The sequence below is a fragment of the Ranitomeya imitator genome, chromosome 4 (assembly GCF_032444005.1).
Source record: "Ranitomeya imitator isolate aRanImi1 chromosome 4, aRanImi1.pri, whole genome shotgun sequence".
Lineage (NCBI taxonomy): Eukaryota > Metazoa > Chordata > Amphibia > Anura > Dendrobatidae > Ranitomeya > Ranitomeya imitator.
In genome coordinates, this window is record NC_091285.1 from 33,298,096 (window position 1) to 33,315,247 (window position 17,152).

At 46.7% G+C, this 17,152-nt stretch overlaps 1 protein-coding gene across 2 annotated transcripts in view; it reads right to left on the reverse strand.

The window, feature by feature from the left end:
* Window positions 1–339: 339 nt before the first annotated feature.
* CYFIP2 (cytoplasmic FMR1 interacting protein 2) overlaps window positions 340–17,152 on the reverse strand; it is a 50,610-nt gene continuing 33,797 nt past the window's right edge. For both annotated transcript variants that reach the window (XM_069763501.1, XM_069763502.1), the window contains 19 exons: window positions 16,980–17,105; window positions 13,990–14,156; window positions 13,528–13,675; window positions 12,826–12,979; window positions 12,104–12,260; window positions 9,824–9,920; window positions 9,659–9,735; window positions 9,026–9,134; window positions 8,818–8,937; window positions 7,731–7,930; window positions 7,503–7,590; window positions 6,626–6,769; window positions 6,297–6,387; window positions 5,098–5,228; window positions 4,456–4,528; window positions 3,737–3,831; window positions 2,521–2,759; window positions 2,292–2,439; window positions 340–1,529 (listed from right to left, as the gene is read on the reverse strand). In XM_069763501.1, the coding sequence (XP_069619602.1) occupies window positions 1,362–1,529; window positions 2,292–2,439; window positions 2,521–2,759; window positions 3,737–3,831; window positions 4,456–4,528; window positions 5,098–5,228; window positions 6,297–6,387; window positions 6,626–6,769; window positions 7,503–7,590; window positions 7,731–7,930; window positions 8,818–8,937; window positions 9,026–9,134; window positions 9,659–9,735; window positions 9,824–9,920; window positions 12,104–12,260; window positions 12,826–12,979; window positions 13,528–13,675; window positions 13,990–14,156; window positions 16,980–17,105 (2,532 nt within the window). In that variant the 3' untranslated portion in view covers window positions 340–1,361. The remainder of the gene's footprint in view (window positions 1,530–2,291; window positions 2,440–2,520; window positions 2,760–3,736; window positions 3,832–4,455; window positions 4,529–5,097; window positions 5,229–6,296; window positions 6,388–6,625; window positions 6,770–7,502; window positions 7,591–7,730; window positions 7,931–8,817; window positions 8,938–9,025; window positions 9,135–9,658; window positions 9,736–9,823; window positions 9,921–12,103; window positions 12,261–12,825; window positions 12,980–13,527; window positions 13,676–13,989; window positions 14,157–16,979; window positions 17,106–17,152) is intronic.

Sequence of the window (17,152 nt, forward strand, 5' to 3'; positions counted from 1 at the left end):
TTCTTCCCGCAGCTAAATGATTTACATCTGTTAGCCAGCATAAGTACATGTGGGGGTTGCCTGGTTGCTAGGGAATCCCCACATGTAATCAAGCAGGCTAACAGATGTAAATCATTCAGCTGCGGCAAGAAAAACTAAATCTCCGAGCACTAAAAAATACTCGGAGGTCACCCAAGCGTGCTGGAGAAATCTCGAGTAACGAGTATATTCGCTCATCACTAATCGTTACCCTTTTGCTCACCGCGTATCACTGTGCCACTATTACTGGACCGCACTAATATGGGGTTTTATATTACAACCATAAAATAGAATGTAGAATAAAAATTAGTCCCACGTCTATTTATGAGAATTTATCTTTCTTTTTATTCACAAGCAAGAAAGCAAAATAATTTAAATCCAAGAACTAAATAAAATAAAAGACCAAAAAAACTATAAAAAATGAAGTTACCACAATACGTAAATACAATAATTAAAAAAACCCCTATATATCCGTGATACAATATGACTGTGTGCGACGGGCGGTTAGTGGGTGACATTCATCGGCCTTTCTTGTCCCCCCTCACTGGTAAACTGGACCCACCGGTAACATGTAGAAGTTGGCAAAATATTCTTCGAGCAGATGAGAATTGCACAACACTGTACAGTCACAATAAATAGGGCAGGTAGACACTGACGGTTAAAGGGGTCCTCTGCAATGTACAAGTACAGCTAGGATGTGCTTATGTCTCACAGTAATATAGGGGGGCAGATCTCGGGGGCCGCGGCTATGGGGGCTGATATGACCACAGCGCGTCCATAAAACGGTCCACACACATAACCTCATTTATGGAGGTAGCGAACATTCGTGCCCTCCACAGTGATCTCCGAAATCTAATCTTTGGGGGTCCGTATACCTAAAGGAGTAAGAGGGGTCCTTGTGCAGTACCGTATATGTGACCCCTGGAAGGGTGAAGAGGCAGTCGACCCCTTTAATTACTAGGATTGTGTACAGGACGTATATTACAAGGTGTAAGCACAATTTCCAGCACAAATAGTCCTCTCCGGCACATTTCTGGACAATCCCTCGAAGCGTCAGTCTATGATTAGTAGATAAAAAAAAATACTTAAAACTTGGTTCAAACCAGTAAAAAAAACATTGATACTGCTCTGTCGTCACAAGATCTCGGCAAACTCCGTCGGCGATCGGTAATTAACCACCACAGACCCTGATAGGAGTGATAGTCAACGCACACCCCGTTACATGGCTACTTCCTGTACAGTCCTGGTGTTTCCACAGCATCATGACGGTGTAAAGGACGAACATGCACCACAACATGGAATCTGCCAAAACCGTCCAGATCGTTTCATCCCTTGCGTTCGCTTCAGCAGGTGGTCGCCAGTGACTGATGGATGGGCGGCTGGAAGCACCGTACATGTTCCACCGTGGAACTGTCGCTCTCCACAGATTTCATGTACTTGTTCAGGACTGCAAAGATTTCGTTGTTCAGGATCTGGTACTTTCGTATTCGGTCTGCCATTTTCTTCAGTGGCTGGAGGGAAGACAAGAGGTCAGGTGATACGATCAGAAATATACACCGTATTACAACCGCCGGAGAGTTTATGGCCTATCATTCCACACCCACAGACATTAATATGGAGTCTGCAGATACAACAGTATCAGACCCTGATGTTAGGGAGAGGCCGGGGTCACAATCTCTGATCTAGGTCATCCCAAAGGCGTTGGATGGGACTGAGTCCCGGCTCAGTGCGGCCGGTCATCTTCTAACGCCAAACTCCCCCCACGGGGTCTCCACTTTCTGAAGTTCCTTCCACTTCTCAATAATATCACTCACAGGTGGTGGGGGGAGATTTAGGAGGAAGAAATGTCATAACCGGACTTGTACCTCGGTGGCTCCTATTACAGGATCGCGCTGGTATCAGTGAGTCTAACCACCAGCCTAGTAAAGGCAGACAGCACGGTGAGGGGCCGGATGATATACAGTACATGGGGGGCTGGATAACATACATCGAGAGGGGCGAGGGGCCAGATGTTATACATTGGGGTAAGGGGCTGGATGTTATACACTGGGGAACGAGGGGTTGAATGTTATACACTGGGAGTGATGGGCCAGAAATTATACACAAGGGGTCAGATGTTATACACTGGGGGCCATGGGGACTGCATTCTACCCGGTTTAGGGAGGGCAGAATATTACGCCGGATCTTTTCGGTCTCCGTGTCGCGTCCTGCACCAGATATAACACGATTCCTTGTTCTCCATTATGCGCCCTGTTCCTGCAGATTGTACTCACCACATTTTTGATAATCTCATCCTTCCCATCCTGCCTCTGGACTTTCAGAAGGTGATAGCAGAAGTCAAATAGATCGAAGCGACGCTGCTGTCCGAGTAGCACGATAATGGCACAACCTGCCCAATTCAGGCCATCTCCAAAGCACTGCCTGCATGGAAGTAAAAAAAAAATGTATTAATCAAAAAATGGGCTGCTATCGACCATATGAAAGATGCCCCCCGTTACTCACTCTGCTGTAAATTCATTGGTCCCCACGGGAATACAATAAACGAACTGCATGGCGCTCCAGAGCCGGTGAAACTCCACACATTCATCTACATGCATCACTCCGTTAGTGGGCGGGGGGCCGCGCCATATGGGGTCCTGCAGGTAACTGCGTATCCGGGTCAGGATTACTTCAAACATGGACAGACCACAGCACAGTCTCTCCTTAGTCAGCAGGTCACCTTCCCTGGCGATGGCGATTTGCTGGAGGAGCGTAGATAGACGAGAAGTCAGACATATTACACTAGAATATAAGGAGGGGCACAGATCTCGGCATTATATGATCGTTCTTAGATATCAGGTTAGGAGAAATATTCCATGAACAGTTGGGGAAAAGTTTCTGGTTTTGTGGGAGAAGTGACAACAAGAAGAAAAGTCAACTCTTCTCCTATAGCGCCTCTTGGGAGAAATTCAGGAACATTTCTTCATGTTCTCACCCTCTTAGCAATCACGGCCCATCACTGTCATCTCTCCCCTATAAAGCTTCCTAGTGTCCTGCCAATGGGATCTCATACTTTGCACAGATGAGGGGCAACACCCCCGAAACACTGTGTCTGCAAATTGAGATTCTGGTTTGGCTTATTGCAAGGCTCGTTAAAGAGTCGATATTGGCTTTTGCGATCACTGATTCCAATGGGTGGGAGTCCTATTCCTCTCTGAAGAGACAATTTGCATATTTAATTTCCCAGAGTAGAACGCATGGCCTATAAGTCTCCTCACTCTGACATGCCAAGCTTGGCTTGTCACTCTCCACAAGGAGAAACCTTACTGTCTATTTTTCTCACAAAACACTTTGAAGGCATTCATGATGGTACACTCTTTTAGCGAGATGATTGCGCTGGATTTGTATGGGTCTGCTGGACACCTCTGGAGTCATCTCTCGACGTTTAGAAGCTCTTGTGCTCCTCAGATTCATGAAGTGCCACCAAATGGATGGATATAGGGAGGCCAGAGAGGGTATTTCTTTAAGGTTTTCATCCTAAGGCTGCCATTTACAAGATGTGTTACCCTTTGAAGGGGAAAATGACAGCACGAGTCTGCAGGTAACACTTCAGTGGTCACTATGACTGCCCATGGGTGACAGCCGCTTTTCGACAGGCGCACTGTGGAATGCCAACCTCTCGTGTCAGTGCTAGTATCGCCATTGCCATTACTTACTCCCCAGCTGATGTCTTCCTTACCTGTGGTGTGCCCAGTCGTTCAATCAATGGAACAAGATGCAGTGGAGCATATTTGGCTTCGAGACGCTTCATCCTCACCTCCAGACGTTCCCCCTCTAATGGAGAAAAAAAACCAGCGCTCATGACGTGATGGCACATGGTACAACCAAAGATCCTCATACATATTAAATGATGGGCCTGCCGACCATCTGATGTGTATGGGGACTTTCCGAAGGGAAGGAACGGGCAATTGGGATTTTATTGGACAATCCTTTAGTTGTCAGGTGGCAGCGGCTTTCTCATCTCTCCTCGTTGAAAACACTTGAGCAGTTGGCCGAGCCAGATGCTATCTCACTTCTATGGCCATCAAATCTTATGACACAATGTTCAACACTTGGATATAATTAATGAACTGCACATGTTGGCCTTAAAGGGGTTGTCCATTCTAGAATGACAAGTCTGCAGTCACTGTGCGCTGGAGTCTGTGCCGGGAACGGCGGTCAAGTATTCTATATGCATACTCCTGGCTACTAGACGGGGCATGGACTCTCTCAACCCAAGTGTACTGAGCAAGGCTGCGCCCACTAGGCGAGTTCTGGCCAGGAGTAGGCATATCGCATACTTACCCACCGTTCCCAGCAAATTCTCGCAGCGCACAGTGACTGCAGACTTGTCATTCTGGACCCGACAACCTAAACTCTTTCAACTTGCTCATCCATGCGTTACCAGGCCAGACTCACCTTTGATGTACACACGAGGCAGGATGTTCTGGAATGGCGCGGCATGAAGGAGATCACAAACCTCCTCCTGGGACTGGGAAAGAAAACAAGAAAAAAATGTTTATAGCAAAAAAACAAAAAAAAAAGATATAAAACAGTGAATAAAATACGAGGAGTTGATAATGTGCTAATGTTGAGCAAAACGAGTCGCAGGACCCTGCTTGTATTCCATGGCCACCGGACCAGAGCAATGGGAACCTTCTCCTACCTGCGGTATCACCAGCCACCACGACATCTTGGCCTACATCATAGCGCTTGACGACAGAGGGTCTACTAGGTAGTAGAAGCTTGGCGGACTATCGACTAGCTTTCTGTATCAGTTCCTCAAGGTTTTAGGATCTCTGCTTGCAGTCACTCAATAGGGACCTTCCATATTTACGTCTAGTCCTGGCCAACTGATGATTGGACAGATGCACAAGTTGTCCCATGATGCGGCACCTGTGAGTCCATGACATGACCAGGACAGATCTGTTTTTATCCATTGAACGTAAACAAGCAGAGATCTTAAAAAAGACATGAGGAATTGATACAGAAACTTTCTTTAAAATATCTCCTCTATCATAGATAGTCATGAAGAACTAATGAGGTTCATGAAATTCGTACCAAAGCTTGCTCGATGAGCAGACAGAAGAGCACGGCGTTACCAACTTCTCTCAGGCTCTGGAAGACATCGGTCTTCAGCTCCGCGTACTCAATGATGTCTTTCAGCTGATGGTGGAAGAACTCCAGGATGCCTACAAGTCATTAACAGATGCAAACCGTGAAACCTCCAATCTTTAGAGGCTACGTGTACACACAGTGTACTCATAAAACCGAAATGGAGCGGAAACTCCCCAAAATCCTCTTCAAATACTTAAAATGCCTCAAAAACTTGAAGTTTCTGCTTAGTTTCCACTCCAAAAATGCAGCAAAAAGACTCAGTGTGAACAAACCCTAAATTTGTTTCATCTATAAAAACCTTGAGGGAAATTACCACATTGTCAAAATGTGGCAAATGGCTGTAGGAATGCATGAATTTGTTTGGAATATGGCTTTAAAGGGGTGTTCTTAAGTGTCTCAAGCAGCTCAGAGCAATGCAGTCTCCTTACTTCCTTGTCTCTGGCAGGGCGGACTCTCATCCTTGAGTGACAGCTCTGGTGACTAGTAGAACTGTAGTAATAGTAGAACTATAAAGCTGGGCACAAGTTCTGCTGTTACGCAATCAGCCCTCAGTGGTTTGTTCTGGGGTGTGCATGAGATAATACGGTATTTAAACAAGCATACAGCTCTGGACAGTAAAAGCAGAAAGTCCAGATTAGCAGACCTGCTCTGATAGCTGCCAGCTGGTGATTTATAACTGCATCTCTTCAGAAGATGATAGGGTCAGGGTGGGAGGTGAGCAGATAACTGCTGTATAGAAATAAATGGACTAGAGAGAGGTGGCCGGAATGTTAAGAGTTAACTCCTCTCCTGGAATGTAACTACTGTGCACTCTTGGATAGAGTCAGGAAGCCCCGAACTCCATGAAAACCAGCTGTACGCTACATAAGATAAAAGCTGTCATTGCGTGAAAAAGACAGCAGATAGAAAAAGCAAGTCAATTGCAAACTTGCTTATTTTCATACTGTCTAAGCAATTTTAAGAACAGGAGAACAACCCTTTAACACAATCTCAATCACTTGGTTTGAAAAGACCTCTACATTCTGACTGTTAGTAGGATTCACGACCAAAGCTGAGATGTGCGTTATGTGCTGTATATTCGGCAGGAGCCTCTTTTTACGAGATCCCTTCCCCAGCTCCTTAATAATTCAATCTGACTTTACCTGGAGATCCGTACTCATGGCGAGGCAGGCGACAGATTTTTGGCATGACCTCAATGAGAGTCTTCACATACTGCAATACGGTACCCTGTAACTGTGGACGGAAGACAGGGAGATGTCACAATAAATCCCCAGAAAGTAACTGCACTAGGGCCGATAATCAAGAGCACATAGGAAGCTCGTTCCCGTTCAATCATCATTGTCGGCAGCACACTGTCCTGTGTAAACAAGACATGTGCTGCCGAGAATATAATATTACATGCGCACGCTCAAATAAACTATTGTTATGGACGTATCGTTGACCTGTTGAAATCGGCTGTCTAGGCACCTACCAAACTTTTGACAATCTTCAGTAGTTCCTCCATCACCACAGCGATGCCCTGATATCCCAGCAGGCGGCAGATGGTTTTGAAATGTGGCGGACCCACAAAATTTCGGTATGAGCTATAGATGTGGCTGTAGGCTATATTGAGAGGCTACAGAAAAGAGTTAAAAACAAAATGGAAAATGCAAAAAAAAAAAAAAGAGTAAGAACTGGTCCATGAAGAAATAAGAGTCAATTCACACCGTGCTTGTAGGGAACTAGCTCAATGGAGGCCAAAAGGATGTAAGGATACATTTGGTATATGCACAATTCGACACTAAAAAACAGCGTAAATTCAGCTTAAAGGGGACTTGTTACCAGGACAAAAGTGTCCAGTTTTTGCTCTTATTTTATTCCAACACCTCCCCTGAGTATTGCGTTTTTTGTTTTTTTTAAATCCGCCAAGTGGTTTCAGAGATACAAGCCTTTTTATTCAATGCAAATTTTCATGGTATTTTAGAAGGGGCGTGGCTCACATATTCTTTGGGGGCGTGTCTGCATGAATAGTTGGCGAGCCACGCCCCTTTGTAAAGCCCTAATAAAGTAGCACTAATTAAAAAGTCTTCTATCTCTGAAACCGTATGGCAGATTTTGAAACAATAAAAAACGTAATGCTCAGGAGATCAGCGGGAACAAAATAAGGTCAATAACTGGTCACTTTTGACCTGGTGTCAGATCCCCTTTAAGAAGGCAGGAGTCTCCTAGCACTTGATATGTTAGAAGAAAATTGTGTAACGGATTGGAAAATGTGTCTGAAATGAATCCTTCAGTCTAGAAGTTCAAAAATGGAAGAATATATAGAGAAGGCACCTGTCATGGCAGTCTCAGTACTGGAAGACACTGACCTTGGATCCATACAGATAATAAGGCTGTACATTGGCAGGCTTGTCTCTCTGCGGCTCCTGGGTGAATGGGATGGCTGTACGGACGAACCTGAAGAAGGAGATGAAAAGGGTTAGAGAAAAATTACAGATTCCATAGTTGTCTTAAGACTCGGCCATGACACCCACAAGGTAATATTGGCTCTAGGGTATATTCACATTGTGACATTTTATGGAAATAGCTGCACCCACCGGTTGGTTGAGCCGTTGTAGCAATAGTTGGGCAAGAAGTCGAAGTTGAGCTCCCAGAAGACGTGCAGGGTGTTTCTTCCATACGGAGCGGACACGTTGTGATTGGCTTCTCGGAACATGGCGTCAAAGCTGTCCAATGTTAAGTGCTTGGATAGAAGTCGGTGCGTCAGGCGGTTGATGTCAAGGAGCCATTCTAGTTCCTGTAAACATGGACAATGGCTGAAGGGGGTCATTATAGGTGATGGTTAGGAAAGATGGTGGAAGGGAAAAAGATTCTGTCAGTAATGGCAGCACCAGAATTTGAGAATTGGGGAATATCAACAAGATAAAGTATAAATATAGGTCCCACTGATGGGATCAGTATCGATCCCAATAATGGAACAGACCGCCATGTCTGGACCAGCTCAATAGCCTCATATATACCTATGATGTAGTTGAGTTTGGGCCAAGGGATCAGTTGACAGGTCGGACCTGTGGCTGGGCTGGACCTGTAGCCAGGCAGGACCTGTAGCTGGGCTGGACCTGTGGCCGGGCTGGACCTGTACCCGAGCAGGACCTGTAGCCGGGCAGGACCTGTAGCCGGGCAGGACCTGTAGATGGCCTGACCTGTAGCTGGGCTGGACCTGTAGCCGGGCTGGACCTGTAGCCGGGCTGGACCTGTAGCCGGGCAGGACCTGTAGCCGGGCAGGACCTGTAGCTGGGCTGGACCTGTAGATGGGCTGGACCTGTGGCCGGGCTGAACTTGTCGCTGCACAGGATATATGGCCGGGCTGAACCTGTGGCCAGGTTGGACCTGTAACTGGGCTGGACCTGTGACCGAACTGTACCTGTGGCCAGGATGATCCTGTGGCCGGGCCAGACCTGTGGCTGGGCTGGACCTGTAGCCGGGCAGGACCTGTAGCTGGGCTGGACCTGTGGCCGAGCTGAACTTGTGGCTGTACAGGACCTATGGACAGGCTTGTCCCGTGGCCAGGTCAGACCTGTAGCTGGGCTGGATCTGTGGCCGAGCTGGACCTGTGGCCGGGCCAGTCCTGTGGCCGGACACCAGAACATCCCTCACTATTACTGCTGTACAGATGACACTCACCACTATGGAGGTCAGATCTTCACTCTCAAAGCGACTGATCGCCTGATCCAGCGATTTGTACATGGCGGCTGAGATCCGCTGAGTGATCAGCCTGTTCAGGTCAATAGATCTGCCGAGCAGCTACAGGGAAGATGAATATATGATTATAGGCAACGTATCATCTTCAGCCCAAGGAGGACGATCGATACAAAGACCAAGGATTCCGCACCTGCACGTGTCGCTGCTTCAGCAATGTCTCATAGCGATTGGATGGTGGGTAAGGAATGATCACGCCGTAGTTCTTACATTCTGCCCGGAATCGTTTATCCAACAGGACGCTGGAAGAAGAATATGCATAACGTATAACTACCACATAGGGTTAATTCACACGTGGCCGATCCGCTGCCGAAATGTCCGCAACTGAAAATCGGTTCCTGAACAGAAGAATTTCTGCAAGAAAGGCCGCCGTCAGAGATTGCCAGGTTAAAGGCACATGATGGCTGATAAAATCAGTCATCATCTGCTGGGAACGATACGGCGTGCGTCAAAGTCAGGGATCTGACATATGACATACCGATACAGACAACCCCTTTAACACTGCCTGGTCTCAGTTAGTGGACAGCTATCACTCTCAGCTTCGTCGAGCATGCATGTGTTCCTTTTGGGATGAGGGTAGTAGGTCGCTATCAGGAGAACAATCAGGATCGGGCATGTTAAAATTCAACTGCCCCATCACTCTATCTACTGACATCTCACATCAGAGGATCGTCGGGAGGACAGTCCAGCTGAAATCGACAGGTTTGGCCTAAATTAATCTTACGTGTACGGCCAAAATTCTCTAGGGGTCAGTAGTTCTCTGTACCTGCCGGACATGGCCTTGTAGTAGGCGAAGATCTGGTCTGATAACTTGTACACAAACTGGTCAAAGCACAGATTCACCTGGAACGGAAGAATTAAGACAAAATTATGCCGATATACACCTTGGGATTAACCCATTAATGTCCGCGAAACACAGTGACCCTCTTACCTCGGCTTCAATTTCATCATAGAGGAACTGCTTCTTAAACTTGGTTAAAGCATAGTAGGCACTATCATTGTACAGGTCAAGAGGATAGAGGACGTACCTGGGGAAGAACATATTATACAGGTCATCTGTCTTTTATGTACGTAGAACCCACTTTCATAAATTAGGCACATTACATAATTAATTTTTTTTACCAATACATTTTTCTTTGTGTGTGATACCTACACTATCCACTAGAGGGAGTGAACGAGCACGGTACATATTGATTTCAATGCATAACAGTATGCAATGAGCGCCCTCTGGTGGAGACTGCAGGGAGTCAGGATTTTACCATATTTTTGGTCTGTGCAGGTGTACTGTGTAACAGATGCCTCCTGGGTCCAGGGTGGTGAAAAAGTAAGAAAAAAAAATAGAGATGTAGCAGTGTGGAGATTGTGTGATAGTAGCGCTGCATTTGTTTATTGAAAAAAAGTAAGGCTTATCTTTCCTTACATTCCTTAAGATAAAAGGGCGGTGTAGCCATGCACATCCATTGCTTCTATAGCTGATGTATTCAGATAGAGCAGAGCTAATATTACGTGACTTTGAAAATGTAAAAACAAAATGACTTATCAGATGTAGCAGAGCTGTATTTGTCAGAGACAGTAGTGGAAATGTGTTTGTAAATAGAGGTGTGTTTGTAAATAAGAGAACTTGTCTGATGTAGCAGGGCTGTGTTTGTCAGAGGCAGTGGAGAACATGTCTGATGCAGAAGAATTGTCTTTGTCGGAGGCAGTAGAGAGGAACTTGTCAGATGTAGCGGAGTTGTGTTTGTCAGAGGCAGTAGAGCAGAACTTGTCTGATGTAGCAGAGTTGTGTTTGTCGGAGGAAGTAGAGCAGAACTTGTCTGATTCAGAAGAATTGTCTTTGTTAGAGGCAGTAGAGAGGAACTTGTCTAATGTAGCAGAGTTGTGTTTGTTGTAAGCAGTAGAGAGGAACTTGTCAGATGTAGTAGAGTTGTGTTTGTCGGAGGCAGTAGAGCAGAACTTGTCTGATGTTGCAGAGCTGTGTTTGTTGGCGGCAGTAGAGCAGAACTTGTCTGATGTAGCAGAGTTGTGTTTGTTGGAGGCAGTAGAGCAGAACTTGTCTGATGTAGCAGAGGTGTGCTTGTCAGAGGAAGTAGAGCAGAACTTGTCTGATGTAGCAGAGCTGTGTTTGTCGTAAGCAGTAGAGAGGAACTTGTCAGATGTAGCAGAGTTGTGTTTGTCAGAGGAAGTAGAGCAGAACTTGTCTGATGTAGCAGAGTTGTGTTTGTCAGAGGAAGTAGAGCAGAACTTGTCTGATGTAGCAGAGTTGTGTTTGTCAGAGGAAGTAGAGCAGAACTTGTCTGATGTAGCAGAGCTGTGTTTGTCAGAGGCAGTAGAGCAGAACTTGTCTGATGTAGCAGAGCTGTGTTTGTCAGAGGAAGTAGAGCAGAACTTGTCTGATGTAGCAGAGTTGTGTTTGTCAGAGGAAGTAGAGCAGAACTTGTCTGATGTAGCAGGGTTGTGTTTGTCAGAGTAAGTAGAGCAGAACTTGTCTGATGTAGCAGAGTTGTGTTTGTCAGAGGAAGTAGAGCAGAACTTGTCTGATGTAGCAGAGCTGTGTTTGTCAGAGGCAGTAGAGCAGAACTTGTCTGATGTAGCAGAGTTGTGTTTGTCAGAGGCAGTAGAGCAGAACTTGTCTGATGTAGCAGAGTTGTGTTTGTCAGAGGAAGTAGAGCAGAACTTGTCTGATGTAGCAGAGTTGTGTTTGTCAGAGGAAGTAGAGCAGAACTTGTCTGATGTAGCAGAGGTGTGCTTGTAAGAGGAAGTAGAGCAGAACTTGTCTAATGTAGCAGAGGTGTGTTTGTCAGGGGGCAGTAGAAGAGAAGTTGTCTGATGTAGCAGAGCTGTGTTTGTCAGAGGAAGTAGAAGAGAAGTTGTCTGATGTAGCAGAGGTGTGCTTGTCAGAGGAAGTAGAGCAGAACTTGTCAGATGTAGCAGAGTTATGCTTGTCAGAGGAAGTAGAAGAGAACTTGTCTGATGTAGCAGGGTTGTGTTTGTCAGAGGCAGTAGAGCAGAACTTGTCTGATGTAGCAGAGTTGTGTTTGTCGGAGGCAGTAGAGCAGAACCTGTCTAATGTAGCAGAGCTGAGTTTGACAAATTCAGAGGAGGAGGTGCTTATTGGGCATCCCCACAGGAATTTCTTCTTCCTTTCTTTTTTACATTTCCATCTAATATGGTGCCAGGAGACCCCATATCCCTTGTCTCGGCGATCCCTTACTCCATCATAGACGGCTCCTTGGTCTCCAGGATGTGGTCAGTGAGGATCCAGGGCATGGACATCTCGATGGGGAACTGAATGCGTCGTCCCATGGTCAGTTCAAGGAAGAATTCTCGAAACCAGAGCTGAGACAGATCACAACACTGCTGCAGCGCCTCTGTAACGAGAGCGGGCCGCAAAACAAAGTCACGGACTAGTAGCAAACCCCAAACACTCCAAGGTGGAAACATCAGACCCTACCGACCGCTCCACTCATCACTGCAGCCTGGGTCAATAATAAGGCTTATCTGGTGAGGAGCCGATACCAAAAAATGGGTGGAGTAAAAAATTCACATGTCCAAGTCCCCTAGGGGAACTAAAAAATAAAGTCAAAATGTAAAAAAAAAAAAAAAAAAATTCACATCACCAATTTTCATATCCAAAAATAAATAAATAAATAAAAAAATGCAATAAATGTGTCCTGCAGAAAACGAAAAAAGTTTAGGCGGAAAATAAAGAAAGCGCCGATGCTGCCCTATGTCCCCTGCCGGTCTCATGATATAAAGAATATCATGTGACCGCTGCAAACAATCAGCGGTCATTGATTGGCTGCAGCATTGAGAATTAAGTCTGAGCAGAAGAAACACTGTTCTTCCACTTGGACAAAATGGTGTAGACTGAAGCCGATCAATGGCCGCTGACTGGCTGCAGCGGTCACCGTATTTTTCTGCCCTTCTACTCACCGCTGAAGTTGAGCAGATGAGTGAAGAAGAAGGACTGTTTGTGGAACTCCTCGATGGCTTGTACGATCGGACCGTCCAGGCTGCTGCGCAACGTCTTTTTGGAGCCGCTCTTGTCCGCGATGAGGGACTCCAGCATTGTGCGCACCATGTACAGCTACGGAGGAGACGCGAGTCATTAACGGGAGTTTTACCGAAGTGGCCGCCATACTTCTCTGAGTTGAATGGAGCGGTTGTTTTGGTAAATTTTGCCCCCCCCCATACACATTAGGGTAATGGTGGACGAAACTCGCGATATCAAAGAGTTTGGCTGACAGTCTAATGTGTATGGGGGGCGCCGGATTCCTGATTTTGCCCCAACAAACGCTCTTGTGTTTGGGCGAGACGGCCGCCGGGCCAAACGATCTTCCGAACTATCGTATGGCCGTCAGTCATCTAATCGGTACGGCTAGCTTTAGGGTTAGTGGCGGTCTCAGAGGTTGTATCCCCACCAATCACATCACTAATCTAGGGCTATGCCATCATTTTAGAAAGCAGAAAAGTCCTTTAAAGTGAACTTTAAAAAGTTCATCTACCTCCGAGGCGATGATATCCTCCCCCTCGGTGCCAACCATCCTATCCTAGTAAGACCTGATCTTTCACAAAATATATAAATGTAAAAAGGAAATCTGTATTTTGAGAAATTAATCTAAATGTCATCCAGACCTGAGTGCTTGAGGGTCCCACCGCCCGACGAGGAACCTTGATGTCAAAGCCACCTTTGGGGTCTTTCTCTCCTCTCAGGCATGGGTCATTGGGGGGCTCGCGACCTGCTTCCCAGTCACAGATAGTCTTACGTATGGCCTGCAAGACACTAAAGAGAAGCAGAGACACATTTACTACAAGGAAATCACTGACGGGTCACACACGTGGCTGCTCGGTCACATCGCCGTTGATGCTGTGAACAGAGCCATTGAGAACAAGAGGCCCTCGCCTAGGGCGGCAACTCCCCTAGGGTGGCAACTCCGAAGCCATAGCAATAATTAGTCTATGTGGCATTGTGTGTTTTATTTTGTTCTTTTATACATGTGATGTAGCCATAATGCTACTTTACCTAATTAACTATTTAGTCCCAGGCATTTTGTACATAAAGGTCTCTGAGCGGCGACCCTAATATCACTACATCACCTTATCAGCACGTTCTTCTTTTTGCGCACGGCCTGGCGGAGCGGTTCTCGTAGGGTGCTCTGAGCAAAGTCTTGTAGGGCAGCGTAGATGGTATTTCTTATGGCTTGATTGAACACACTTTCCATGCGGCCCATTAGCACTTGCAGACCCTTTACCATGGCAATCACCTTAAAGAAATCACATTTTTACTTAAAGGCATGTATTTGGGGATAAAAATAATTTCTGCAATTGGGTTTCATTAAAAATTTTGCACCGTGAGGGCTCACAATCTACAGGGGATGGGTGAGGATACAGTAGGTGAGGATAGAGCTGGTTGTGCAGCGGTTTGGCCGATCGGTGGTTACTGCAGGTTGTAGGCTTGTCGGAAGAGGTGGGTCTTCAGGTTCTTTTTGAAGGTTTCGATGGTAGGTGAGAGTCAGATGTGTTGGGGTAGAGAGTTCCAGAGTAGGGGTGATACGCGAGAGAAATCTTGTATGCGATTGTGGGAAGAGGCGATAAGAGGGGAGTAGAGTAGGAGATCTTGTGAGGATCGGAGGTTGCGTGCAGGTAAGTACCGGGAGACAAGGTCACAGATGTATGGAGGAGACAGGTTGTGGATGGCTTTGTATGTCATGGTTAGGGTTTTGTACTGGAGTCTCTGAATGGGGAGCCAGTGCAGGGATTGACAGAGGGGAGAGGCCGGGGAATAGCGGGGGGACAGGTGGATTAGTCGGGCAGCAGAGTTTAGAATAGATTGGAGGGGTGCAAGAGTGTTTGAGGGGAGGCCACAGAGCAGGAGGTTGCAGTAGTCAAGGAGGGAGATGATGAGGGCATGGACTAGGGTTTTTGCAGATTCATGGTTGAGGAATGAACGGATTCGTGAAATATTTTTGAGTTGAAGGCGGCAGGAAGTGGAAAGGGCTTGGATATGTGGTCTGAAGGAGAGATCAGCATCAAGGATTACCCTGAGGCAGCGGGCTTGTGGGACTGGGGAGAGTGGGCAGCCGTTTACTGTAATGGATAGGTTCGTTGGGGGAGTCGCGTGAGATGGGGGAAAGACGATGAATTCTGGTTTGTCCATGTTAAGTTTCAGAAATCTAGCTGAGAAGAAGGATGAAATAGTGGACAGACATTGAGGGATTCTGGTTAGTAGGGAGGTGATATCTGGTCCAGAGATGTAGATCTGTGTGTCGTCAGCATAGAGATGATACTGAAAGCCATGAGATTCTATGAGCTGTCCCAGGCCAAAGGTGTAAATGGAGAAGAGCAGGGGCCCTAGGACTGAACCTTGTGGGACTCCGACAGATAGAGGGCGAGGTGATGAGGTGGTGTGTGAGTGGGAGACGCTGAATGTACGGTCTGTTAGGTATGACAAGATCCAGGATAGGGCCAAGTCTGTGATGCCAAGGGGTAATATAATGCCGCCATACACAGTATGATGCTTCCACACATTGCGATTCCCCTACCATGAACAGTATGACGTCCCCACACACCTTATGATAACCCCACACATGATTCCCCTACCACACACAGTATTATATCTCCACACATTGCGATTCCCCTACCATGAACAGTATGATGTCCCCACACACAGCACCTCCTGCGCTGAGCCTCAGACAGAAGTCACAGGTGGATGGTGGATAGGCCGACGCACCCTTTTCCACCACTACATTCAATATAGCTACCTTAAAAAATGTCCTTAAACTCCGGCCTGTCTTCAGGAATTTGGATCAGATGTGAGGAAAAGCCAAAACATTTGTGAGGCTACGATTCACACTTTAACCACTAGGTGGCCCCAGAGAGAATGATAGGCTGCAATTCACATTACACCCACCAGGTGGCGACACAGAAAATAAATGACTATATCTTGGGAAATATTTTGAAGAAAAAGTAAAGTTGACGCTTCTTAATGCGCATATGTCTCCATTCACTGCGATTTCTGCACAAATGTGCAGTTACTAAGCACTTATGATGCCTCTTCTTGGACCATTATATACCAAAATATAAGATCTACTAGATGGAGGCCGGATGCTAATGCATCGGGAGGGCGGTAATGTCACGATGGGGGCAGGCTTTGCAGCGTTGAGAATCTCTCCCCCATGTGCTCACCCAACTAACCACTCTCTCTTTCCCCATGTGCTGACTTCTCCCATCTGTGCTCTCTTCTTTCACCTGTCTACCCCATGTTCTATCCCCCTCTGTCTCTCTCCTTCCTGTGCCGTGTTATCCCCTCAAAGACAATACTGACTTTACAGCAGGAGATGGCAGAGGATACATTTTGTGAGGTAAAATATTTTTTAAAAACAGTCGGTGAAATATTTTACCTCACAAAATGAATCCTCCGTGATCCCCTGCTGTAATGTCAGCATTGTCTTTTGCTTCCTCCCCTGCCCAGGAGATGTGGGATGCTCCATACACGGTCAGACACAGACAATTTTTTAAATGATCTTTCGTTCGGCGGAAAACCCCTTTAATGTGATGGCTTCCTCTGCCTGTAGACACGCCGCCGGGATCAGCCGAATGATTCACTGCGCCTGCGCAGAATTTGCACAGGCGAAGCAAATCAGGCCGCCGCCATCTTTGTGCAGACAGATAGCGGCGGTCACATTAAAACCTGCGCATGCGCTCCTCCTGTGCAAAGATGGCGGAAGTCAGTGAATCATTCGGCTGATCCCAGTGGCGGCGTGTTCGTGACGGTGTTCCGCTGGTGGTACCGCGCAAGAGGCTGCGTGAGTGTGCGAGTGTAAATGTGAGTGTGTGTGAGTGTGTGGTGCGTGCATACGGCGTATAGAGTGTGTGTGTGTGTGTGGTGCGACGGCGTTCCACTGGTGGTACCGCGCAATAGGTTGGTACCAGCAGCAGTTTCCATATTGAGACACCCATCACTTGGGTGTCCCAATATGGCGGTCGGTGAACTTCCACAGCTTGGAATTCTAGGATACGGTGACATCTGGACAGAACAGGAACCATTACAAGGCAATTATATAAATAGATAGCGATGTACGACTTACCTCCACAAAGGCAAATTTCTCCTCACTGGTGTAGTTATACCTTGTAGCTCGCTCGTACTCCTCGGCCGTGCCCGGACAGTCCTTGTTACAGAACTTGTCTGTAGGATGAACCAACTTCCAGGAATACTGCAAGGTAGAGAATAGCAGATACGGGAAGTCAGCGCTGTATGCTC